The sequence below is a fragment of the Meleagris gallopavo genome, unplaced genomic scaffold (assembly GCF_905368555.1).
Source record: "Meleagris gallopavo unplaced genomic scaffold, MGAL_WU_HG_1.1 scaffold_3, whole genome shotgun sequence".
NCBI classification, from domain to species: domain Eukaryota; kingdom Metazoa; phylum Chordata; class Aves; order Galliformes; family Phasianidae; genus Meleagris; species Meleagris gallopavo.
This window is the reverse complement of record NW_028147017.1, coordinates 98,958-126,312: the sequence shown is the minus strand read 5'-3', so window position 1 is coordinate 126,312 and position 27,355 is coordinate 98,958. Positions and strand designations below refer to the sequence as shown.

At 60.0% G+C, this 27,355-nt stretch overlaps 1 protein-coding gene and 2 long non-coding RNA genes across 4 annotated transcripts; 1 reads left to right on the top strand and 2 right to left on the bottom strand.

Moving 5' to 3' along the window:
• Positions 1 to 51: 51 nt before the first annotated feature.
• On the bottom strand, positions 52 to 19,460 carry LAT (linker for activation of T cells). Its single transcript, XM_085215068.1, is given in 11 exon segments — positions 52 to 173; positions 1,575 to 1,628; positions 3,043 to 3,116; positions 6,905 to 6,971; positions 8,606 to 8,663; positions 9,838 to 9,973; positions 12,222 to 12,274; positions 13,295 to 13,300; positions 13,302 to 13,327; positions 15,994 to 16,083; positions 19,397 to 19,460. Coding segments are annotated over 10 exon segments (681 nt in total). The 5' UTR covers positions 16,079 to 16,083; positions 19,397 to 19,460.
• Positions 19,461 to 22,966: 3,506 nt separating this feature from the next.
• Positions 22,967 to 24,339, top strand: LOC146542018 (uncharacterized). Of its 2 annotated transcripts, XR_014880765.1 has the most exons (3): positions 22,967 to 23,097; positions 23,562 to 23,875; positions 24,191 to 24,339. It is a non-coding gene; the product is annotated as an uncharacterized LOC146542018 (long non-coding RNA). The 2 variants fall into 2 exon arrangements; XR_014880764.1 differs by lacking the exon at positions 22,967 to 23,097 and having other exon boundaries at positions 23,535 to 23,875.
• LOC146542017 (uncharacterized) lies at positions 24,270 to 27,017 on the bottom strand. Its single transcript, XR_014880763.1, has 2 exons — positions 26,535 to 27,017; positions 24,270 to 24,607 (listed from the first exon to the last, which is right to left on the bottom strand). It is a non-coding gene; the product is annotated as an uncharacterized LOC146542017 (long non-coding RNA).
• Between the last annotated feature and the right edge of the window lie 338 nt (positions 27,018 to 27,355).

Sequence of the window (27,355 nt, the reverse complement as noted above, 5' to 3'; positions counted from 1 at the left end):
TTTGGGGACACATGGGGACATATAGGGGACATATGGGGGCATTTGGGGACATTATGGGGACATCTGGGGACACATGGGGACATTTGGGGCCGTATGGGGGTGTGGGGACGCACCGAAACGGGACGCGGGGCTGGACGTCGTCGTGGGGACGTTGATGTACTCCAGGCTGTCATCTGTGGGGTGGGGGGCGGCGTTGTGGGGTGGGGGCACTTGTGGGGTGGGGGGCGCGTTATGGGTGGGGGCACTTGTGGGGTGGGGGGACTTCGTTGTGGGATGGGGGGGGCGTCGTTATGGGGTGGGGGCAGCATTGTGGGGTGGGGGGTGTTGTTATGGGGTGGGGGGCGGCGTTACGGGGTGGGGGACTTGGTTATGGGGTGGGGGGACTTGGTTATGGGTGGGGGGACTTGGTTATGGGGTGGGGGAGCAGTGTTGTGGGTGGGGGCACTTGTGGGGTGGGGGGGGCGTCGTTATGGGGTGGGGGCACTTGGTTATGGGGTGGGGGGACTTGTGGGGTGTGGGGACTTTGTTATGGGTAGGGGGACTTGGTTATGGGGTGGGGGGACTTGGTTATGGGTGGGGGGACTTGGTTATGGGGTGGGGGAGCAGTGTTGTGGGGTGGGGGCACTTGTGGGGTGGGGGGGCGTCGTTATGGGGTGGGGGCACTTGGTTATGGGGGGGGGACTTGTGGGGTGGGGGTGCGTCATTATGGGGTGGGGGGACTTCGTTATGGGGTGGGGGGACTTGGTTATGGGGTGAGGGCACTTGGTTATGGGTGGGAGAACTTGGTTATGGGGTGGGGGGACTTGTGGGTGGGGGGACTTGGTTATGGGGTAGGGGGACTTGGTTATGGGGTGGTGGGCGGCATTATGGGGTGGGGGCACTTGTGGGGTGGGGGGGTGTCATTATGGGGTGGGGGCACTTGTGGGATGGGGGACTTGGTTATGGGGTGTGGGGACTTGGTTATGGGGTGTGGGGACTTTGTTATGGGGTAGGGGCACTTGGTTATGGGGTAGGGGACTTGGTTATGGGGTGGGGGGACTTGGTTATGGGGTGGTGGACTTCGTTATGGGTGGGGGAGCATGTGTTGGGGTGGGGGCACTTGTGGGGTGGGGGACTTCGTTGTGGGATGGGGGGCGGCGTTATGGGGTGGGGCACTTGTGGGGTGGGGACTTGGTTATGGGGTGGGGGCACTTTGTGGGGTGGGGAGCGTCATTATGGGTGTGGGGAGTGTTATGGTGGTGGGGCAGCGTTAGGGGGTAGGGGCACTTGTGGGGTGGGGGGCATCATTATGGGGTGGTGGGTGTTATTATGGGTGGTGGGGCGGCGTTGTGGGTGGGGGCACTTGTGGGGCGGGGGGACTTCATTATGGGTAGGGGGTGTTGTTATGGTGGGGGCGGCGTTGTGGGTGGTGGCACTTATGGGGCAGGGACGTGTTATGGGGTGGGGGGTGTTGTTATGGGGTGGTGGGGCGGCGTTATGGGGTGGGGGAGAGGTGCTTGGGGTGGGAGGACGTTGTTATGGGGTGGGGGGGTGTTGTTATGGGTGGTGGGGGCACTTGTGGGGCAGGAACTCACCCAGGGAGCGGCGGGACACATCAGGGACGTTCTCGTACTGCTCAGGGGGGGTCGCTGTGGGGGGACAGTGGGGACGTTGGGGTAATGGGGGCAATGGGGGCAATGGGGGCATTGGGGGCAATGGGGGCATTGGGGGCAATGGGGCAATGGGGGCAATGGGGGCATTGGGGGCATTGGGGGCATTGGGGCAATGGGGGCAATGGGGCAATGGGGGCATTGGGGGCATGGGGGCAATGGGGGCATTGGGGGCAATGGGGGCAATGGGGGCATTGGGGGCAATGGGGCATTGGGGGCATTGGGGCAATGGGGGCATTGGGGGCAATGGGGCAATGGGGGCATTGGGGGCTATGGGGGCATTGGGGGCATTGGGGGCAATGGGGGCAATGGGGCAATGGGGGCAATTGGGGGCAATGGGGGCATTGGGGGCATTGGGGGCAATGGGGGCATTGGGGGCAATGGGGGCATTGGGGCAATGGGGGCATTGGGGGCATTGGGGCAATGGGGGCAATGGGGGCATTGGGGCAATGCGGGCAATGGGGGCAATGGGGGCATTGGGGGCAATGGGGGCATTGGGGGCAATGGGGGCATTGGGGGCATTGGGGGCAATGGGGCATTGGGGCAATGGGGGCATGGGCATTGGGGGCATTGGGGGGCAATTGGGGGCAATGGGGGCATTGGGGGCAATGGGGGCATTGGGGGCATTTGGGGCAATGGGGGCAAATGGGGGCAATGGGGCATTGGGGGCATTGGGGGCATTGGGATGGGCAATGGGGGCAATGGGGGCATTGGGGGCAATGGGGGCAATGGGGGCAATGGGCATGGGGCATTGGGGGCAATGGGGGCATTGGGGGCAATTGGGGGCAATGGGGGCAATGGGGCTGGGGCATTGGGGGCAATTGGGGTCATTGGGGCAATGGGGCATTGGGGGCATTGGGGCATGGGCAATGTGGGGCAATGGGGGCAATTGGGGACATTGGGGGCAATGGGGACATTGGGGGCAGGTTGGGGTGGGGGCAATGGGGGCATGTGGGGGCAGGTTGGGGTCAGGGGGCAATTGGGGGCAGATTGGGGCTGGGGGCAATGGGGGCATGTGGGGCATTGGGGCATGGGCAATGGGGACATTGGGGGCAATGGGGGCATTGGGGGCAATGGGGACATTGGGGGCATTGGGCTGGCAATGGGGGCAATGGGGGCATTTGGGGAGACATTGGGGCATGGGGACATTGGGGGCAAATGGGGGCAATTTGGGGGCATTGGGGGCATTGGGGGCAATTGGGGCAATGGGGGGCAATTGGGGCAATGGGGGGGCAAATGGGGGCAATGGGGGCCCAGTGGGGTCAGTGGGGCCAGTGGGGCATGGGTAGGGGGCACAATGTGGGGCACAATGTGGGGCAGGTTGGGGTCAGTGGGGCACAATGTGGGGCACAATGTGGGGCACAATGTGGGGCAGGTTGGGGTCAGCGCCCACCGCCGGTGTTGCTGAGCTCCGCGGCGCTGCTGTGGTTGTGCTGAGCTGCGTCCTGTGGGTCCGGGAGCACCTTGCTGCAGGTAGGGGCGCTGAGCCACACAGCGACGCGACTACACAACTACACAACTACACAACTACACAACTGCACAGCTACACAACTACACAACTGCACAACTGCAAACTGCACAGCTACACAGCTACACAACTGCACAGCTACACAACTGCACAGCTACACAACTGCACAACAACACAATGACACAAGTGCACAACTACACAAGTGCACAACTACACAACTGCACAACTGCAAACTGCACAGCTACACAACAACACGACACAAGTGCACAACTACACAACTGCACAGCTACACAACTACACAACTGCACAACTACACAACTGCACAGCTACACAACTGCACAACTACATAACTACACACTGACACAACCACACAACTACACACAGACACAGCTACACAACTACACAGCTACACAACTACACAACTGCACAGCTACACAACTACACAAGTGCACAGCTACACAACTGCACAACTACACAACTGCACAGCTACACAAATACACACTGACACAACTACACAACTGCACAGCTACACAACTGCACAGCTACACAACTATACGCTGACACAACCACACAACTACACAGCTACACAACTACACAACTGCACAGCTACACAACTACACAACTGCACAACTACAAACTACACAGCTACACAACTACACAGCTACACAACTATACACTGACACAACTACACAACTGTACAACTACACAGCTACACAACTATGCAACTACACAGCTACACAACTATGCAGCTACACAAGTGCACAGCTACACAACTACACAAGTGCACAGCTACACAACTGCACAGCTACACAGCTACACAATTACACAACTGCACAGCTACACAACTGCACAACTACACAGCTACACAACTACGCAGCTACACAACTTACACTGACACGACTACACAACTACACAACTACACAACTACACAGCTACACAACTATACGCTGACACAACTACACAACTACACAACTGCACAGCTACACAACTACACACTGACACAACTACACAACCACACACCTACACAACTACACAACTGCACAGGTACACAACTACACAACTGCACAACTACAAAACTGCACACTGACACAACTACGCAACTACACAACTACACACTGACACAGCCATACAACCACACACCGACACAACTACACAACGACACAACTGCACACCGACACAACCACACAGCTGCACAACACAGCGGTGCCACAAGGACACAACACGACGGCACAACGGTGCCACAACGACACAACACCACAATGACACAGCGGTGCCACAATAACACAACGACACAACACTGCCACAACGACACAATGGTGACACAACGACGCAACGGTGACACAAGGACACAACGGCACAACAGTGCCACAACAACACAACGGTGACACAACGGTGCCACAAGGACACAACAACACAACAGTGCCACAACAACACAACGACACAACACTGCCACAACAACACAACGGTGCCACAAGGACACAACGACACAATGGTGCCACAACGACACAACAACACAATGGCACAGGGGTGCCACAACGACACAACGATGACACAATGACACAACAACACAACGGCATAACAGTGCCACAACAACACAACGACACAACAACACAATGACACGGGTGCCACAACGGTGACACAATGACACAACAACACAACGGCACAACAGTGCCACAACAACACAATGACACAGGGTGCCACAACAACACAATGACACAACGGTGCCCCAAGGACACAAGGACACAACAACACAGCAGTGCCACAACAACACAACGACACAACAGTGCCACAACAACACAATGACACAGGGGTGCCGCAACAACACAATGACACAACGGTGCCCCAAGGACACAACGACACAACGACACAGCGGTGCCACAACAGTGCCACAACAACACAACGACACAACAGTGCAACAACAACACAATGACACAGGGTGCCACAACAACACAATGACACAACGGTGCCCCAAGGACACAACAACACAATGACACAACGGTGCCACAATGACACAAGGACACAACAACACAATGACACAGGGGTGCCCCAAGGACACAAGGACACAACAACACAATGGCACAACGGTGCCACAAGGACACAAGGACACAACAACACAATGACACAACGGTGCCCCAAGGACACAACAACACAATGACACAACGGTGCCCCAAGGACACAAGGACACAACAACACAATGACACAACGGTGCCCCAAGGACACAAGGACACAACAACACAATGACACAACGGTGCCCCAAGGACACAAGGACACAGCAACACAACGACACAACGGTGCCACAAGGACACAACAACACAATGACACAACGGTGCCCCAAGGACACAACAACACAATGACACAGGGGTGCCCCAAGGACACAAGGACACAACAACACAGCAGTGCCACAACAACACAACGACACAGCAGTGCCACAACAACACAACGACACAACAGTGCAACAACAACACAATGACACAACGGTGCCCCAAGGACACAAGGACACAACAACACAATGACACAACGGTGCCCCAAGGACACAAGGACACAACAACACAATGACACAACGGTGCCCCAAGGACACAAGGACACAACAACACAACGACACAACGGTGCCCCAAGGGACACAAGGACACAACAACACAATGACACAACGGTGCCCCAAGGACACAAGGACACAACAACACAATGACACAACGGTGCCCCAAGGACACAACAACACAATGACACAACGGTGCCCCAAGGACACAAGGACACAACAACACAACGACACAACGGTGACACAAGGACACAAGGACACAACAACACAATGACACAACGGTGCCCCAAGGACACAAGGACACAACAACACAATGACACAACGGTGCCCCAAGGACACAAGGACACAGCAACACAACGACACAACGGTGCCACAAGGACACAACACAATGACACAACGGTGCCCAAGGACACAAGGACACAATAACACAATGACACAACGGTGCCACAATGACACAAGGACACAACAACACAATGACACAACGGTGCCACAATGACACAAGGACACAACAACACAATGACACAACGGTGCCCCAAGGACACAAGGACACAACAACACAATGACACAACGGTGCCCCAAGGACACAACAACACAATGACACAACGGTGCCACAATGACACAAGGACACAACAACACAATGACACAACGGTGCCCAAAGGACACAAGGACACAACAACACAATGACACAACGGTGCCACAATGACACAAGGACACAGCAACACAACGACACAACGGTGCCACAAGGACACAACAACACAATGACACAACGGTGCCCCAAGGACACAACAACACAATGACACAATGGTGCCCCAAGGACACAAGGACACAACAACACAATGACACAGGGGTGCCCCAAGGACACAACAACACAACGACACAACGGTGCCACAATGACACAAGGACACAACAACACAATGACACAACGGTGCCCCAAGGACACACAAACACAACGACACAACGGTGCCACAATGACACAAGGACACAACGACACAATGACACAACGGTGCCCCAAGGACACAAGGACACAACAACACAATGACACAACGGTGCCCCAAGGACACAAGGACACAACAACACAACGACACAACGGTGCCCCAAGGACACAAGGACACAACAACACAATAACACAACGGTGCCCCAAGACACAACAACACAATGACACAACGGTGCCCCAAGGACACAAGGACACAACAACACAACGACACAACGGTGCCACAAGGACACAACGACACAACGAGACAGCGGTGCACTCACACGTATCCCGAGGCGTACACCTCATTGCTGTAGTCATCCTCGCTCTCGGGGGCGCACGTGGGGGACCCTGCGGGACAGCGGTGTCACCACAGTGCCGCCATCTTGTCACCACAGTGCCACCATTTTGTCACCACAGTGCCACCATCTTGTCACCACAGTGCCACCATCTTGTCGCCATCTTGTCACCACAGTGCCACCATTTTGTTGCCATATGGCCACCACAGTGCCACCATCTTGTCACCATCTTGTCACCACAGTGCCACCATCTTGTCACCATCTTGTCACCATATGGCCACCACAGTGCCACCATCTTGTCACCATCTTGTTGCCATATGGTCACCATATTGCCACCATCTTGTCACCATATGGCCACCACAGTGCCACCATCTTGTCACCATCTTGTCGGCATATGGTCACCACAGTGCCACCGTCTTGTCACCATCTTGTCACCACAGTGCCACCATCTTGTCACCATCTTGTCGCCATATGGTCACCACAGTGCCACCATCTTGTCACCATATGGCCACCACAGTGCCACCATCTTGTCACCATCTTGTCACCATATGGCCACCACAGTGCCACCATCTTGTCACCATTTTGTCACCATCTTGTCACCATATGGCCACCACAGTGCCACCATCTTGTCACCATCTTGTCACCATCTTGTCACCACAGTGCCACCATCTTGTCACCATTTTGTCACCACAGTGCCACCATCTTGTTACCGTCTTGTCGCCATATGGTCACCACAGTGCCACCATCTTGTCACCATCTTGTCACCACAGTGCCACCATCTTGTCACCACATTGCCACCATCTTGTCACCATCTTGTCACCACATTGCCACCATCTTGTCACCATATGGCCACCACAGTGCCACCATCTTGTCACCATTTTGTCACCACATTGCCACCATCTTGTCACCATTTTGTCACCACATTGCCACCATCTTGTCACCATCTTGTCACCACAGTGCCACCGTCTTGTCACCACATTGTCACCATAGTGCCACCAAGATGTCATTGTATTTTCACCACAGTGCCACCATATTGCCACCAAGATGTCACCATCTTGTCACCACATTGTCACCATGTTGTCACCAAGATGTCACCACATTGTCACCACGTTGTCATCATGTTGCCACCGTATTGTCACCAACATTGTCACCATGTTGTCACCAAGATGTCACCACATTGCCACCAAGATGTCACCACATTGTCACCACATTGTCACATTGTCACCATGTTGTCACCACATTGTCACCACATTGCCACCAAGATGTCACCACATTGTCACCACATTGTCACCACATTGCCACCATGTTGTCACCACATTGTCACCACGTTGTCACCACATTGCCACCATGTTGTCACCAAGATGTCACCACATTGCCACCAAGATGTCACCACTTTGTCACCACATTGCCACCATGTTGTCACCACATTGCCACCAAGATGTCACCACATTGTCACCATGTTGTCACCAAGATGTCACCACATTGCCACCAAGATGTCACCACATTGTCACCATGTTGTCACCAAGATGTCACCACTTTGTCACCACATTGCCACCATGTTGTCACCAAGATGTCACCACATTGTCACCATGTTGTCACCACATTGCCACCATATTGTCACCATATTTTCACCACGTTGTCACCACATTGTCACCACGTTGTCACCACATTGTCCCCATCACTCACCTCTGTCCGGCTCCGGGCGGCTGGCAGAGACGCGGCGCTGCTGGGAGAACTGGGGGACCTGGGGACACCACGGCACAATGACCCCAAAATGGCCCCAAATGACCCCAAATTACCTCAAAATGGCCCCAAATAACCCCAAAATGGCCCCAAATGTCCTCAAAATGGCCCCAAATGACCTCAAAATGGCCCCATAATGGCCCCAAATGACCCCAAAATGGCCCCAAATGTCCTCAAAATGGCCCCAAATTACCTCAAAATGGCCCCAAATGACCTCAAAATGGCCCCAAAATGGCCCCAAATGTCCTCAAAATGGCCCAAAATGGTCCCAAATGGCTCAAATTACCCCAAAATGGCCCCAAATGACCCCAAAATGGCCCCAAATTACCTCAAAATGGCCCCAAATGACCCCCAAATGGCCCCAAATGACCCCAAATGGCTCCAAATGATCCCAAAATGGCCCCAAAATGGCCCCAAATGTCCTCAAAATAGCCCCAAATGGCACCAAAATGGCCCCAAATGGCTCCAAATTACCCAAAATGACTGAAAATGGCCTCAAAATGACCTCAAATGACCCCAAAATGGCCCCAAATGACCCCAAAATGGTCCCAAAATGGCCCCATCCAATGGCCCCATGTCCCAGTGTCCCCATCCCAATGTCCCCAACGTCCCCATCCCAGTGTCCCCAATGTCCCCAATATCCCCAATGTCCCCATCCCAGTGTCCTGAATGTCCCAAATATCCTCATCCCAATGTCCCCAATGTCCCCAGTATCCCCAACATCCCCATCCCAATGTCCCCAATGTCCCCAATGTCCCCATCCCAGTGTCCCCAATATCCCAAATGTCCTCATCCCAGTGCCCCCGATGTCCCCAATGTCCCCGTCCCAATGTCCCCAATGTCCCCATCCCAATGTCCCCAATATCCCCAATGTCCCCATCCCGGTGTCCCCAATGTTCCAAATGTCCTCATCCCAGTGCCCCCAATGTCCCCAATGTCTCCATCCCAATATCCCTAATGTCCCCAATGTCCCCAATGTCCCCATCCCAGTGTCCCCAATGTCCCCAATATCCCCAATGTCCCCATCCCAATGTCCCCAATGTCCCCATCCCAGTGTCCCCATCCCAATGTCCCCAATGTCCCCATCCCAGTGCCCCCAATGTCCCAAATGTCCCCATCCCAGTGTCCCCATCCAACGTCCCAGTGTCCCCCCTTCCCGTTGTCCCTGTCCCCACCCCGGCGTCCCCATGTCCCCACCCTGCGTCTCCGTGTCCCCGTGTCACCCACGAGAGGTGGAGGTTGGGGTTGGGGTTCGGGTTCAGGATCGTCTCCGGTGCCGCTCCACGTGCTTGGGGGGGACGTGGGAGGGGTCTGGGACAGCGAGGGACACCGAGGGGACAATGAGGGGTTGGGGACAGCAAGGGGTTGGGGACATCAAGGGGTTGGGGACAGCGAGGGTTGGGACATCAAGGGGGGACACCAAGGGGTTGGGGACATCGAGGGGTTGGGACAGCGAGGGTTGGGACAGCGAGGGGTTGGGGACATCAAGGGGTTGGGACATCATGGGGGACACCGAGTGGTTGGGGACACCGAGTGGTTGGGACAGCGAAGGGTTGGGGACATTGTGGGGGGACATCGAGGGTTGGGGACAGCGAGGGTGGGGACATTGTGGGGGACATCGAGGGGTTGGGGACACCGAGGGGTTGGGGACATTGTGGGGGGACATCGAGGGGTTGGGGACACCGAGGGGTTGGGGACATCGAGGGGTTGGGACATTGTGGGGGACACCGAGGGTTGGGGACACCGAGGGTTGGGGACAGTGAGGGGTTGGGACACCGAGGGGTTGGGGACACCGAGGGGTTGGGGACACCGAGGGGACAATGAGGGGTTGGGGACATCGTGGGGGGACACCGAGGGGTTGGGGACACCGAGGGGTTGGGGACAGTGAGGGGTTGGACACCGAGGGGTTGGGGACACCGAGGGGTTGGGCACACACCGAGGGGTTGGGGACATCGTGGGTTGGAGACACGTGGGGGGACACCGAGGGGTTGGGGACATCATGGGGACACCGAGGGGTTGGGGACATGTGGGGGGACACCGAGGGTTGGGACACCGAGGGGTTGGGGACATCAAGGGATTGGGGACAGCGAGAGGTTGGGCACACCGAGGGTTGGGGACATCAAGGGGGGACACCGAGGGTTGGGACATCGTGGGGACACCGAGGGTTGGGGACAGTGAGGGTTGGGGACATCAAGGTTTGGGACGTTGTGGGGTTGGGGACGCTGTGGGTTGGGACGCTGTGGGTTGGGGACGTTGTGGGTTGGGACACCATAAGGGGAAGCATGGGGACGCTGTGGGGTTGGGGACGCTGTGGGTTGGGGACGTTGTGGGGTTGGGGACGCTGTGGGTTGGGGACGTTGTGGGGTTGGGGACGTTGTGGATTGGGACGTTGTGGTTGGGGACGTTGTGGGTTGGGACGCTGGGGGTTGGGGACGTTGTGGGGTTGGGGACGTTGTGGGGTTGGGGACGTTGTGGGTTGGGGACGTTGTGGGATTGGGGACGCTGTGGGGTTGGGGACGTTGTGGGTTGGGGACACCATAAGGGGAAGCATGGGGACGCTGTGGGGTTGGGGACGCTGTGGGGTTGGGACGTTGGGGTTGGGACGCTGTGGGGTTGGGACGTTGTGGGTTGGGGACGCTGTGGGGTTGGGGACGTTGTGGGATTGGGGACCGTGTGGGGTTGGGGACGCTGTGGGGTTGGGGACGATGTGGGGTTGGGGACGTTGTGGGGTTGGGAGGCTGTGGGGTTGGGGACGTTGTGGGTTGGGGAGGCTGTGGGGTTGGGACGTTGTGGGGTTGGGGACGCTGTGGGGTTGGGGACGCTGTGGGGTTGGGGACGTTGTGGGGTTGGGGACGCTGTGGGTTGGGGACGCTGTGGGGTTGGGGACGTTGTGGGGTTGGGGACGTTGTGGGTTGGGGACGATGTGGGGTTGGGGACGCTGTGGGGTTGGGGACGTTGTGGGGTTGGGGACGCTGTGGGGTTGGGGACGTTGTGGGGTTGGGGACACCATAAGGGGAAGCATGGGGACGCTGTGGGGTTGGGGACGCTGTGGGGTTGGGGACGTTGTGGGTTGGGGACGCTGTGGGGTTGGGGACGTTGTGGGGTTGGGGACGCTGTGGGGTTGGGGACGTTGTGGATTGGGGACGCTGTGGGTTGGGGACGCTGTGGGGTTGGGGACGATGTGGGGTTGGGGACTTGTGGGTTGGGGAGGCTGTGGGGTTGGGGACGTTGTGGGTTGGGGAGGCTGTGGGGTTGGGGACGTTGTGGGTTGGGGACGCTGTGGGTTGGGACGCTGTGGGGTTGGGGACGTTGTGGGTTGGGGACGCTGTGGGGTTGGGGACGCTGTGGGGTTGGGGACGTTGTGGGGTTGGGGACGTTGTGGGGTTGGGGACGATGTGGGGTTGGGGACCTGTGGGTTGGGACGTTGTGGGTTGGGGACGCTGTGGGTTGGGACGATGTGGGTTGGGGACACTGTGGGGTTGGGGACGTTGTGGGGTTGGGGACGCTGTGGGGTTGGGGACGCTGTGGGGTTGGGACGCTGTGGGGTGGCAGCACTGACAGCGCACGATGGGGAGGATCTGGAAGCTGCTCTGGGGCTGTTCCGACATCGGCCTGCAGGGGGCAGCACGGGAACACGTCCACACCATTGATCCCCATCGACCCCATTGATCCACGCTGACCCCAATGTTCCCTCGGACCCCAATGTCCCCCAATGACCCCATTGCCCCCACTGACCCCAATGTCCCCATTGCCCCCACTGACCCCAATGTCCCCCAATGACCCCATTGACCCCATTGCCCCCAATGACCCCATTGCCCCCAATGTCCCCCACTGACCCCAATGTCCCCCAATGACCCCATTGATCACCAATGTCCCTCATTGCCCCCAATGACCCATTGCCCCCACAGACCCCAATGTCCCCATTGACCCCACAGCACCCTAATTGCCCCCACTGACCCCAATGACCCCATTGCCCCCACTGACCCCAATGTCCCCCATTGCCCCCACTGTCCCCCATTGCCCCCACTGACCCCATTGCCCCCATTGCCCCCACTGACCCCATTGCCCCCACTGACCCCATTGCCCCCATTGCCCCCACTGACCCCACTGTCCCCCATTGCCCCCAATGTCCCCCAATGACCCCATTGATCCCAATGTCCCTCATTGCCCCCAATGATCCCATTGCCCCCACAGACCCCAATGTCCCTCATTGACCCCACAGACCCTATTGCCCCCACTGACCCCAATGACCCCATTGTCCCCACTGACCCCAATGTCCCCCATTGCCCCCACTGTCCCCCATTGCCCCCACTGACCCCATTGCCCCCATTGCCCCCACTGACCCCATTGCCCCCACTGACCCCATTGCCCCCATTGCCCCCACTGACCCCAATGTCCCCCATTGCCCCCAATGCCCCCAATGCCCCAATGTCCCCCACTGACCCCATTGCCCCCCATTGACTCCATTGATCCCATTGCCCCCACTGACCCCAATGTCCCCCATTGCCCCCATGACCCCAATGCCCCCACATGACCCCAATGTCCCCCATTGCCCCCACTGACCCCAATGCCCCCACTGACCCCAATACCCCAATTGCCCCCACTGACCCCACAGCCCCCTTGCCCCCCCCATTGTCTCTGGGGCGTCCAGCGGTGCTCCAGGACCTGCAGGGCGGGGGGGGGGGGCAGGAGGGAGAAGGAAGGTGACAGATTGCCCCAATGTCCCCAAAGGACCCCAGCGTCACCACAATGTCCCCCCACGTCCCCTCTGACCCCCATGTCCCCCTATGCCCCCAATGTCCCCTCTGACCCCCATGTCCCCCATTGCCCCCATTGCCCCCATTGCCCCCACTGCCCCCAATGCCCCCATTGCCCCATTGCCCCCAATGCCCCCATTGCCCCCAATGCCCCAATGCCCCCAATGCCCCCATTGCCCCCAATGCCCCCAATGCCCCCAATGCCCCCATTGTCCCCATTGCCCCCATTCCCCCATTGCCCCCAATGCCCCCAATGCCCCCAATGCCCCCAATGTCCCCAATGCCCCCATTGCCCCCATTGCCCCCATTGCCCCCAATGCCCCCATTGCCCCAATGTCCCCAATGCCCCCATTGCCCCAATGCCCCCATTGCCCCCAATGTCCCCAATGCCCCCATTGCCCCCAATGCCCCCATTGCCCCCATTGCCCCCATTCCCCCATTGCCCCCAATGCCCCCATTGCCCCCAATGCCCCTCCCAATGCCCCAATGCCCCCAATGCCCCCATTGCCCCCATTGCCCCATGCCCATGCCCCCAATGCCCCCAATGCCCCCATTGCCCCCATTGCCCCCAATGCCCCCATTGCCCCATTGCCCCCATATTGCCCAATGCCCATTGCCCCCAATGCCCCAATGCCCCCAATGTCCCCAATGCCCCCCAATTGCCCCCAATGCCCCCATTGCCCCCAATGCCCCATTGCCCCAATGCCCCCATTGCCCCCATGCCCCCAATTCCCCATGCCCCCATTGCCCCCATTGCCCCCATGTCCCCAATGCCCCCATTGCCCCCAATGCCCCCAATGCCCCCAGCCCCAATGCCCCAATCTCCCATTGCCCCCATTGCCCCATGCCCCCAATGCCCCCATTGCCCCCATGCCCCCAATCCCCCATTGCCCCCATTGCCCCCATGCCCCCATTGCCCCCAATGCCCCCATTGCCCCCAATGTCCCCCATGCCCCCATTGCCCCCATGCCCCCATTGCCCCCAATGCCCCATGCCCCCTCCCATTGCCCCCATGCCCCCATTGCCCCCATTGCCCCCATTGCCCCCATTGCCCCCAATGCCCCCCCATTGCCCCCAATGCCCCAATGCCCCCATGCCCCCAATGCCCCAATGCCCCCATTGCCCCCATGCCCCATTGCCCCCATTGCCCCATTGCACCCATTGCCCCCAATGCCCCCATGCCCCATTGCCCCCAATGCCCCCAATTGCCCCCATTGTCCCCAATTGCCCCCATGCCCCCATTGCCCCCATGCCCCCATTGCCCCCAATGTCCCCAATGCCCCCATGCCCCATGCCCATGCCCCATTTCCCCAATGCCCCCATGCCCCCATTGCCCCCATTGCCCCAATGCCCCCATGCCCCATGCCCCATGATTGCCCCCAATGCCCCCAATGCCCCCTTGCCCCCATTGCCCCCAATGCCCCCAATGCCCCCATTGCCCCAATGCCCCCATTGCCCCCATTGCCCCCAATGCCCCCATTGCCCCCATTGCCTCCCATGCCCCCAATGCCCCAATGCCCCATGCCCCCATGCCCCCAATGCCCCCAATGCCCCCAATGTCCCCATGCCCCCAATGCCCCCAATGCCCCCATGCCCCCAATGCCCCCATTGCCCCCATTGCCCCCAATTGCCCCCAATGCCCCCAGCCATGCCCCCATGCCCCCAATGCCCCCAATGCCCCCATTGCCCCCCAATGCCCCAATGCCCCCATTGCCCCCATGCCCCCATTGCCCCAATGCCCCCAATGCCCCCAATGCCCCCATTGCCCCCATTGCCCCCATTGCCCCCAATGCCCCCATTGCCCCAATGCCCCCAATGCCCCCATTGCCCCCAATGCCCCCAATGCCCCCATTGTCCCCATTGCCCCCATTCCCCCATTGCCCCCAATGCCCCCATTGCCCCCAATGCCCCCAATGCCCCCATTGCCCCCAATGCCCCCAATGCCCCCATTGCCCCCATTGCCCCCAATGCCCCCCATTGCCCCCATTGCCCCCAATGCCCCATTGCCCCCAATGCCCCCAATGCCCCCATTGCCCCCAATGGCCCCAATATGCCCCCAATGCCCCCAATGCCCCCATTGCCCCCAATGCCCCCATTGCCCCCAATGCCCGCCCCAATTGCCCCCAATGCCCCCAATGCCCCCAATGCCCCCATTGCCCCCATTGCCCCCAATGTCCCCATTGCCTCTAATGCCCCCATTGCCCCCATTGCCCCCATTGCCCCCAATGCCCCCAATGCCCCCAATGCCCCCAATGCCCCCAATGCCCCCAATGCCCCCATTGCCCCCAATGCCCCCATTGCCCCCAATGCCCCCAATGCCCCCATTGCCCCCAATGTCCCCAATGCCCCCATTGCCCCCAATGTCCCCATTGCCTCTAATGCCCCCATTGCCCCCAATGCCCCCAATGCCCCCATTGCCCCCATTGCCCCCATTGCCCCCATTGTCCCCATTACCCCCAATGCCCCCAATGCCCCCAATGTCCCAATTGTCCCCATTGCCCCCATTGCCCCCACTGCCCCCAATGCCCCCAATGCCCCCAATGCCCCCAATGTCCCCATTGCCCCCCCACTCACCACGCTGGCGGTGGCAGCGGACGCAGAGCGCGGCCGTCAGCAGCAGCACCGCCACCAGCAGGGCTGAACCCCAAAGGGCCTCCATGGGGCCTGCGGGACACGGGGGGGGGGGGGGGGGCTGCCCCACAACTGGGGGCTGCCCCATAAGCGGGGGATGAACTGTGAGTGGGAGATGAGCCGTAAGTGGGTCAGGGTGACCCATAAGTGGGGGGGGGGAATGAGCCGTGAGGGGTGAGCCGAAAGTTGGGGCTGCCCCATAAGTGGGGAGGTGACCCATAAGTGGGGGGGGGGGGAATGAGCCGTGAGGGGTGAGCCGAAAGTTGGGGCTGCCCCATAAGTGGGGAGGTGACCCATAAGTGGGGGGATGGTCCAAGACTGGGGTCTGACCTGTAAATGGGGGGCGGCCCCATAAGTGGGGGATGAGCCATAAGTGGGGAGGTGCCCCATAAGTGGGGGGGTGACCCATAAGTGGGGAGGTGGCCCATAAGTGGGTCTCAGTGTCCCCAAATGGATCCCAGTGTCCCCAAATGGGTCTCGATGTCCCCAAATTGGGTCTCAATGTCCCCAAATGGGCCTCGGTGTCCCCAAATCTGATCCCAGTGTCCCCAAATGGGTCTCAATGTCCCCAAATGGATCCCAGTGTCCCCAAATGGGCCTTGATGTCCCCAAATGGATCCCAGTGTCCCCAAATGGGCCTCGATGTCCCCAAATTGGGTCTCAGTGTCCCCAAATGGGCCTCGGTGTCCCCAAACCGGATCCCAGTGTCCCCAGGTGGGCCTCGATGTCCCCAAATGGGTCTCAATGTCCCCAAATGGGTCTCGATGTCCCTAAAATTGGGTCGCATTGTCCCCAGATGTGCTGTGATGTCCCCAAATCCGATCCCAGTGTCCCCAAATGGGTCTCAATGTCCCCAGGTCAGGTCTCAATGTCCCCAAACCTGGTCCCATTGTCCCCAAATGGGTCTCAATGTCCCCAAATCGGGTCCCATTGTCCCCAGATGCGCTGTGATGTCCCCAAATCCGATCCCAGTGTCCCCAAATCGGGTCCCATTGTCCCCAAATGGGTCTCGGTGTCCCCAAATCCAATCCCAGTGTCCCCAGATTGGGTCGCACTGTCCCCAAATGGGTCTCGATGTTCCCAAATCGGGTCTCAGTGTCCCCAAATTGCGTCGCATTGTCCCCAAATCAGATCCCACTGTCCCCAAATGGGTCTCGGTGTCCCCAGATCGCATCCCATTGTCCCTAGATGGGTCCTCGGTGTCCCCAAATCGGGTCCCATTGTCCCCAAATGGGCCTCAATGTCCCCAGATTGGGTCGCATTGTCCCCAAATGGGTCTCGATGTCCCCAAATGGTTCTCAATGTCCCCAAATTGGGTTTCAATGTCCCCAAATCAGATCCCACTGTCCCCAAATGGGCCTCGGCATCCCCAAATTGGGTCCCATTGTCCCCAAATGATTCTCGGCGTCCCAAATGGGTCTCAATGTCCCCAAATCCGATCCCAGTGTCCCCAAATCGGGTCCCATTGTCCCCAAATGGGCCTCGATGTCCCCAGATTGGGTCTCACTGCCCCCAAATGGGCCTCGATGTCCCCAAATCGGGTCTCAGTGTCCCCAAATTGCGTTGCATTGTCCCCAAATCGGGTCCCATTGTCCCCAAATGGGCCTCGGTGTCCCCAAATCGGGTCCCATTGTCCCCAAATGGGTCTCAATGTCCCCAAATCGGGTCCCATTGTCCCCAAATGGGTCTCAATGTCCCCAAATCGGGTCCCACCGTCCCCAAATGGGTCTCAATGTCCCCAAATCGGGTCCCACCGTCCCCAAATGGGTCTCAATGTCCCCAAATCGGGTCCCATTGTCCCCAAATGGGTCTCGATGTCACCAAATCGGGTCCCATTGTCCCCAAATGATTCTCGGCGTCCCCAAATCGGGTCCCACTGTCCCCAAATGGGTCTCAATGTCCCCAAATCGGGTCCCATTGTCCCCAAATGGGTCTCAATGTCCCCAAATCGGGTCCCATTGTCCCCAAATGATTCTCGGTGTCCCCAAATCGGGTCCCACTGTCCCCAAATGGGTCTCAATGTCCCCAAATCGGTCCCATTGTCCCCAAATGGGTCTCGATGTCACCAAATGGTTCTCAATGTCCCCAAATTGGGTTTTGATGTCCCCAAATTGGGTCCCATTGTCCCCAAATCAGATCCCACTGTCCCCAAATGGGCCTCGGCGTCCCCAAATGGGTCTCAATGTCCCCAAATCCGATCCCAGTGTCCCCAAATCGGGTCCCATTGTCCCCAAATGGGCCTCGATGTCCCCAGATTGGGTCTCACTGTCCCCAGATGGGTCTCGATGTCCCCAAATCGGGTCCCATTGTCCCCAAATGGGTCTCGATGTCACCAAATGGGTCTCAAAGTCACCAAATGGGTCTCGATGTCCCCAAATCGGATCCCATTGTCCCCAAATGGGTCTCGGCGTCCCCAAATCGGGTCCCATTGTCCCCAAATGGGCCTCGATGTCCCCAAATGGGTCTTGATGTCCCCAAATCGGGTCCCATTGTCCCCAAATGGGCCTCGATGTCCCCAGATTGGGTCGCACTGTCCCCAAATGGGTCTCGGTGTCCCCAGATCGGGTCCCATTGTCCCCAGATGCGCTGTGATGTCCCCAAATCCAATCCCAGTGTCCCCAAATCGGGTCCCACTGTCCCCAAATGGGCCTCGGCGTCCCCAAATCGGGTCCCATTGTCCCCAAATGGGTCTCGGCGTCCCCAAATCGGGTCCCACTGTCCCCAAATGATTCTCGGTGTCCCCAAATGGGTCTCAATGTCCCCAAATCCAATCCCAGTGTCCCCAAATGGTCTCGATGTCCCCAAATTGGGTCCCATTGTCCCCAAATGGGTCTCGGTGTCCCCAAATCGGGTCTCATTGTCCCCAGATGCGCTGTGATGTCCCCAAATCCAATCCCAGTGTCCCCAAATCGGGTCCCACTGTCCCCAAATGGGTCTCGGCGTCCCCAAATCGGGTCCCACTGTCCCCAAATGGGTCTCGGTGTCCCCAAATCGGGTCTCATTGTCCCCAGATGCGCTGTGATGTCCCCAAATCCAATCCCAGTGTCCCCAAATCGGTCCCATGTCCCCAAATGGGTCTCGGTGTCCCCAAATCGGTCCCACTGTCCCCAAATGATTCTCGGTGTCCCCAAATGGGTCTCAATGTCCCCAAATCCAATCCCAGTGTCCCCAAATGGGTCTCGATGTCCCCAAATTGGGTCTCATTGTCCCCAGATGCGCTGTGATGTCCCCAAATCCAATCCCACTGTCCCCAAATTGGGTCCCATTGTCCCCAAATGGGTCTCGGTGCCCCAAATGATCCTCGATGCCCCCCGTCCCCCCGTCCCCCCGTCCCCCCATCCCCTACCTGGCTCTGGTGCCACTGGCTCCGTCCCCGTCCCCACCCCCCCGGCAGGAAACTGCGGGCTCCGCTGTGGGGCAGGAAGTGTGGGGCGGGAGGGGGGGGGAGGGGGGGCGGGGGGCCCCATCCTGTCCCAGCACCGGGCTCTGTGTCACCGTGTCACCATCGTCACCGTGTCACCATCGTCACCGTGCCACCATTGTCACCATTGTCACCGTGTCACCACCATCGCTGTGCCACCATTGTCACCATTGTCACCGTGTCACCATCGTCACCGTGCCACCATTGTCACCATCGTCACCGTGTCACCATTGTCACCATCGTCACCGTGCCACCATTGTCACCATCATCACTGTACCACCATTGTCACCGTGTCACCATCGTCACCGTGTCACCATCGTCACTGTGCCACCATTGTCACCATTGTCACCATGTCACCATCGTCACCATGTCACCAACACCGTGTCACCATCGTCACCGTGTCACCATCATCGCTGTACCACCATCGTCACTGTCCCACCATCGTCACCGTGCCACCATTGTCACCATTGTCACTGTGTCACCATTGTCACCGTGCCACCATCACTGTGCCATCATTGTCACCGTGCCACCATTGTCACCATTGTCACCGTGCCACCATTGTCACCATCGTCACCGTCCCACCATCGTCACTGTGCCACCATTGTCACCGTGTCACCATTGTCACTGTGCCACCATTGTCACCATTGTCACCGTGTCACCATCATCGCTGTACCACCATTGTCACCATTGTCACCGTGTCACCATTGTCACCGTGTCACCAACACCGTCCCACCATTGTCACCGTCCCACCATCGTCACTGTGCCACCATTGTCACCATCGTCACCGTGTCACCATCGTCACTGTGCCACCATTGTCACCATGTCACCATCATCACTGTGCCACCATTGTCACCATTGTCACTGTGTCACCATCATCACTGTACCACCATTGTCACCATTGTCACCATGTCACCATCGTCACCGTGTCACCATCATCACTGTACCACCATTGTCACCATTGTCACCATCGTCACCGTGTCACCATCATCACTGTACCACCATTGTCACCATTGTCACCATCGTCACCGTGTCACCATCATCACTGTACCACCATTGTCACCATTGTCACCATGTCACCATTGTCAGTGTCACCATCATCACCGTGCCACCATTGTCACCGTGTCACCATCGTCACTGTGCCACCATTGTCACCATGTCACCATGATCACCATGTCACCCTCACCGTGTCACCATGTCACCATTGTCAGCGTGCACCATTGTCACCGTGTCACCATCATCACCGTGTCACCATTGTCACCATCATCACCGTGTCACCATGTCACCATCATCACCGTGTCACCATCGTCACCGTGTCACCATTGTCACCGTGTCACCATCATCACCGTGTCACCATGTCACCATCATCACCGTGTCACCATTGTCACCGTGTCACCATCATCACCGTGTCACCCTCACTGTGTCGCCACGCCACCACCGTGTCACTGTCGTGTCACCACCCCCATGTCACCATTCCTTTCACCCCCCGTCACCCCCCCATTGTCACCGTCCCCGTTGTCACCCCTGCACTGTCACCCCCCCATTGTCACCCCCCCATTGTCACCGTCCCCATTGTTGCCCCCCATTGTCACCCCCCCATTGTCACCCCTCCACTCTCACCCCCCCATTGTCACCGTCCCCCATTGTCACCGCCCCCGTTGTCCCCCCCCATTGTCACCCCTCCACTGTCACCCCCCCATTGTCCCCGTCCCCATTGTCACCCTCCCATTGTCACCCCCCACTGTCACCCCCATTGTCACCCCCCCACTGTCACTGTTCCCGTTGTCACCCCCCCATTGTCACCCCCCCATTGTCACCGTCCCCCGTTGTCCCCCCCCATTGTCACCGTCCCCATTGTCACCCCCCATTGTCACCCCCCCACTGTCACCCCCTATTGTCACCACCCCCATTGCCACCCCATTGTCACCCCCCATTGCCACTCCCCATTGTCACCCCCCCGTGTCACCCCCTATTGTCACCCCACCACTGTCCCCCCCCCATTGCTGCCCCCCCATTGTCACTGTCCCCACTGTCACACCCCCACTGTCACCCCCATTGTCACCTCCCCACTGTCACTGTTCCCGTTGTCACCCCCCCATTGTCACCCCTCCACTTTCACACCCATTGTCACTGTCCCCATTGTCACCCCCCCACTGTCCCCCCCCCACTGCCACCCCCCCATTGTCACCGTCCCCATTGTCACCCCCCATTGTCACCCCCCCACTGTCATCCCCCCATTGTCACCCACCCCCATTGCCACTCCCCATTGTCACCCCCCCGTTGTCACCCCCCCATTGTCACTGTCCCCACTGTCACCCCCCTAATTGTCACCCCCCCACTGTCACCCCCCCACTGTCACCCCCCACTGTCACCCCCCCACTGTCCCCCCCCCATTGTCACTGTCCCCACTGTCACCCCCCCATTGCTGCCCCCCCACTGTCACCCCCCCACTGTCCCCATTGTCCCCACCCCCATGTCACCCCCCCATTGTCACCCCCCCACTGCCACCCCCCCATTGTTCACCCCCCACTGTCACCCCCCACATTGTCACCGTCCCCACTGTCACCCCCATTGTCCCCCCCCATGTCACCCCCCACTGCACCACCCCCCCATTGTCACTGTCCCCACTGTCACCCCCCCATTGCTACCCCCCCACTGTCACTGTCCCCACTGTCACCCCCCCACTGTCACCCCCCAATTGTCACCCCCCACTGTCACCCCCCAACTGTCACCCCCCCATTGTCACTCCCCAATTGTCACTGTCCCCCACTGTCACTCCCCCACTGTCACCCCCCCATTGTCACCCCCCCATTGTCACCGTCCCCCCGTTGTCCCCGTCCCCCCCCCGACACCACGGAGCCGTTCTGGGGTTCAATGGCCTTTAATGGGGTCGCTGGTGACGCCCCCACGCCGTGTCCCCAACGTCACGCGTGTCCCCAACGTCACATCAGGACACGCGTCCCCAACGTCACGCGTGTCCCCAAGGTGTCACGCGTGTCCCCAACGTCGTACACGACCCCAGGTGTCACACCAGGACACGCGTTGTCCCCAACCACCCCCAATGTCACACCCAGACACACACGTGTCCCCAACGCACACGTCCCCCGATGTCACACGTGTCCCCAATGTCACACGTGTCCCCAAAGTCCAATGGACACACGTGTCCCCAGGATGCACACGTGTTCCCCAATGATGTCACACGTGTCCCCAACGTCACACGTGTCCCCGATGTCACACGTGTCCCCAATGTCACATGTGTCCCCAAGGATGTCACATGTGTCCCCAAAATCACAATGGGACAACGTGTCCCCAGTGATGCCACGCCTTTCCCCAACAATGTCACACGTGTCGCCATTGATGTCACACGTGTCTCCAATGTCACACGTGTCCCCAGTGATGTCACACGTGTCCCCCAAAGTCACAGTGGGACACACGTGTCCCCAGTGATGCCACGCATGTCCCCAACAATGTCACTGTCCCCAAGTCACACATCGCTCCCAATGATGTCACACGTGTCCCCAACGATGGCACACATGCTCCAGTCACATGTGTCCCCAAAGTCACAATGGGACACACGTGTCCCCAGAGATGCCACGCGTGTCCCCAGTGATGTCACACGCGTCCCCAAGGTCCCAGTGTCCCCAGTGACGTCACACGTGTCCCCAGAATGCCACCGTGTCTCCAAGGTCCACGTGTCCCCAGTGATGTCACACGTGTCCCCAAAGTCACAATGGGACACATGTCCCCAGAGATGCCACACGTGTCCCCATGATGTCACAGTGTCCCCAACGATGTCACACGTGTCTCCAAGGTCAGGTGTCCCAAGTCACACGTGTCCCCAATGATGCACACGTGTCCCCAAAGACGTCACAGTGTCCCCAACGATGTCACAGGTGTCTCCAAGGTCAGTGTCCCCAAGGTCAGGTGCCCCCAACGTCACACTGTCCCCAAAGATGTCACACGTGTCTCCAACGATGCCATGCGTGTCTCCAAGGTCCCACGTGTCCCCAAAACGTCACACGTGTCCCCAATGATGACACACGTGTCCCCACGATGCCACCGTGTCCCCAGTGATGTCACAGGCGTCCCCAAGGTCAGGTGTCCCCAAGGTCACACTGTCCCCAACGATGTCACACGTGTCCCCCAAAGTCACAATGACACACATGTCCCCAACGATGCCATGCGTGTCCCCAACGATGTCACACGTGTCCCAAGGTCACACGTGTCCCCAAAGATGTCACACGTGTCCCCCAAAGTCACAATGGACACACGTGTCCCCAGAGATGCCACGCGTGTCCCCATTGATGTCACAGGTTCCCCAAGGTCAGGTGTCCCCAAGGTCACACGTGTCCCCATTGATGCCACGTGTCCCCAAAGACGTCACACGTGTCCCCAACGATGTCACACGTGTCTCCAAGTCAGGTGTCCCCAAGGTCACACGTGTCCCCAGTGATGCCACGTGTCCCCAAAGACTCACACGTGTCCCCAACGATGTCACACGTGTCCTCCAAGGCAGTGTCCCCAAGGTCACACGCGTTCCCAATGATGCCACACGTGTCCCCAAAGACGTCACGCGTGTCCCCAACGATGTCACACGTGTCCCAAGGTCACACGTGTCCCCAAAGACGTCACACGTGTCCCCAACGATGTCACACGTGTCCCCCAAAGTCACAATGGACACACGTGTCCCCAGAGATGCCACGCTTCCCCATGGAGTCACAGGTGTCCCCAAGGTCAGGTGTCCCCAAGGTCACACGTGTCCCCATGATGCCACGTGTCCCCAAAGACGATGTCACACGTGTCCCCAACGATGTCACGCGTGTCTCCAAGGTCACACGTGTCCCCAGTGACGTCACACGTGTCCCCAAAGTCACAATGGGACACACGTGTCCCCAGAGATGCCACGCGTGTCCCCATTGATGTCACAGGCGTCCCCAAGGTCAGGTGTCCCCAAGGTCACACGCGTTCCCAGTGATGCCACGCATGTCCCTGGTGACGCCACGCGTGTCCCCAAGGCCCCACGTGTCCCCAGCGACGTCCCCTGTCACACGAGGACGTGAGCCACCGGCACTTTGGTGGAGCGGCCGCCCCGCGGCACCAGCAGATCCCCGTCCGCGTCCTCAGCGCTCACTGCAGGCTCTGGGGACAAAAGGGACACAGGTGACAAAGCAGGGGACAGAGGGCTGACACGCGGGGGTGACACGCGGGGTGACATTGCGAAGGGGTGACATGTGGGGTGAAAAGTGGGGTGACACGCGGGGTGACAGTGGGGTGACGTGGGGGTGACACACGGGGTGACACGGGTGACATGCGAGAGTGACATGTGGGGTGACACGTGGGTGACACGGGGGTGACACGTGGGGATGGCACTGGGGTGATACGTGGGCGACGCGGGGTGATGTGGGGTGACGTGGGGGTGACACACGGGGTGACATGGGGTGACATGCGAGGGTGACATGGGGTGACACGTGGGGTGACACGGGTGACACGCGGGGTGACATGCGGGGATGACACGTGGGGTGACACATGGGGGTGACACTGGGGATGGCACATGGGTGATACGTGGGGTACGCGGGGTGACGTGGGGTGACACGCGGGGTGACACCGGGGTGACAGTGGGGTGACACGGGGGTGACACGGGTGACACCGGGGCTGACAATGGTGTGACCATGGGGTGACGTGGGGTGACACGCGGGGGTGACACGGGGGGTGACACATGGGTGACATGCGGGGTGAACATGGGGTGACACGTGGGGTGACGGGTGACAGCGGGGGTGACACGTGGGGTGACACAGGTGACAATGGGGGACACAAAGTGGGCTGCCCCCACCCTGCCCCCCGGGTGCCCCACAGCCCTGCCTCCCGCCTGCCCACATGGGTGCCCACAGCCGCCCCGCGCTCGCCCCACATGGGTGCTACACCCTGCCACATGGGTCCCCCATGGGTGACACAAAGGGTGACACAGGTGACCCATCGGGTGACGTGCCGGTGACACATGGGTGCCACACCGGCCACACTGAGGGTGCCACAGCCGGGGGTGACACGCCGGGGTGCCACATGGGTGACACGGAGACCCTGAGTGCACCCCATGGGTGACACAAAGCCTGCCCCCCAGCCCTGCCCCCAGGGTGCCCCACAGCCCTGCCCCCCAGCCCTGCCCCACCAGGGTGCCCCACATGCCTGCCCCCCAGCCTGCCCCACATGGGTGCCCCAAAAGCCCTGCCCCACAATGGGTGCCCCCCAGCCCTGCCCCCACCATGGCCCCACATGGGTGACACAAAGCTGCCCCACAGTGCCCCATGCCCCCCAGCCCTGCCCCACATGGGTGACACAAAGCTGCCCCCAGCGCGCCCCACAGCCCTGCCCCACAGGGTGCCCACAGTCACAAGCTGCCCCCACAGGGTACCTCCCCAGCCCTAGCCCCCCACAGCCAAGCTGCCCCCCAGCCCTGCCCCACAGGGTGCCCCCAGCCCTGCCCCCCAGCCCTGCCCCATAGGTCCCCCCCTGCCCCACATGGGTGCCCCCCAGCCCTGCCCCATGGGTGACACAAAGCCCTGCCCAGTCCCCCAGCCCTGCCCCCATGCCCTGCCCCACATGGATGACACAAAGGGCTGCCCCCCAGCCCTGCCCCCCAGGAACAGCCCTGCCCCCAGCCCTCCCACGCCTGCCCCACATGGGTGACACAAAGCCCTGCCCCCCAGCCCTGCCCCACAGCTGCCCCCCAGCCCTGCCCCAATGGGTGCACCCCCAGCCCTGCCCCCCAGCCCTGCCCCACATGGGTGCCCCCACCCTGCCCCAGCCCTGCCCCCCAGCCCTGCCCCACATGGGTGCACACCAAGCCCTGCCCCCCAGCCCTGCCCCACATGGGTGCCCCCACCCTGCCCCATAGGGCCCCCCAGCCCTGCCCCCCAGCCCTGCCCCACATGGTGCACCCAAGCCCTGCCCCCCAGCCCTGCCCCCCAGCCCCACCACATGGGTGACACAAAGGGCTGCCCCCCAGCCCTGCCCCACATGGGTGCCCCCCAGCCCTGCCCCCCAGCCCTGCCCCCCAGCCGTGGGCACTCACCGTCCCGCAGCCGATCCCCGCTGAGGCTGAGCGCCGTGCCGAGGAAGCAGCCGCCCCCCAGCGCCGCCACGAAGGGGTGAGGAGCAGCGCCTGCTGCAGGGAGCGAACCTCCGCCCCATAGGAAAAGGGGGCGCGGGAGCGCAGGGCGTCGCTCAGCTGGGGGAAGGGGGGGGGCACGGGGTCACATGGGGTCACCTGTGGTCACCCCTGTCACCTAATGTCACCCATCGTCACCTGGGGTCGCCCACTGACGCCCCATTGCAGGACTGCGCTCCCACCCCATAGGAGAAGGGACCCCAGGACCTCAGGGATGGGGATGGGGGGCACGGGGTCACATGGGGTCACCTGGGGTCACCGAATGTCACCTCATGTCACCCACTGTCACCCATCGTCACCTGGGGTCGCCCACTGACGCCCCATTGCAGGGACTGCGCTCCCACCCCATAGGAAAAGGGACCCCAGGACCGCGGGGATGGGGGGGGGCATGGGGTGCCTGGGGTCACCTGGGGTCACCCAGTCACCTGGGGTCACCTGGGGTCACCCAATGCCACCTAATGTCACCCATCGTCACCTGGGGTCGCCCACTGACGCCCCATTGCAGAGACTGCGCTCCCACCCCATAGGAAAAGGGACCCCAGGACCGCAGGGATGGGGATGGGGGGGGGCACGGGGTCACAATGGTCCCCACTGTCACCTGGGGTCACCGGGTCACCCACTGTCACCACATGTCACCCATTGTCACCTGGGGTCGCCCCCTGACGCCCCATTGCAGGACTGCGCTCCCACCCCCTAGGAAAAGGGACCCCCGGAGCGGGGGGGGG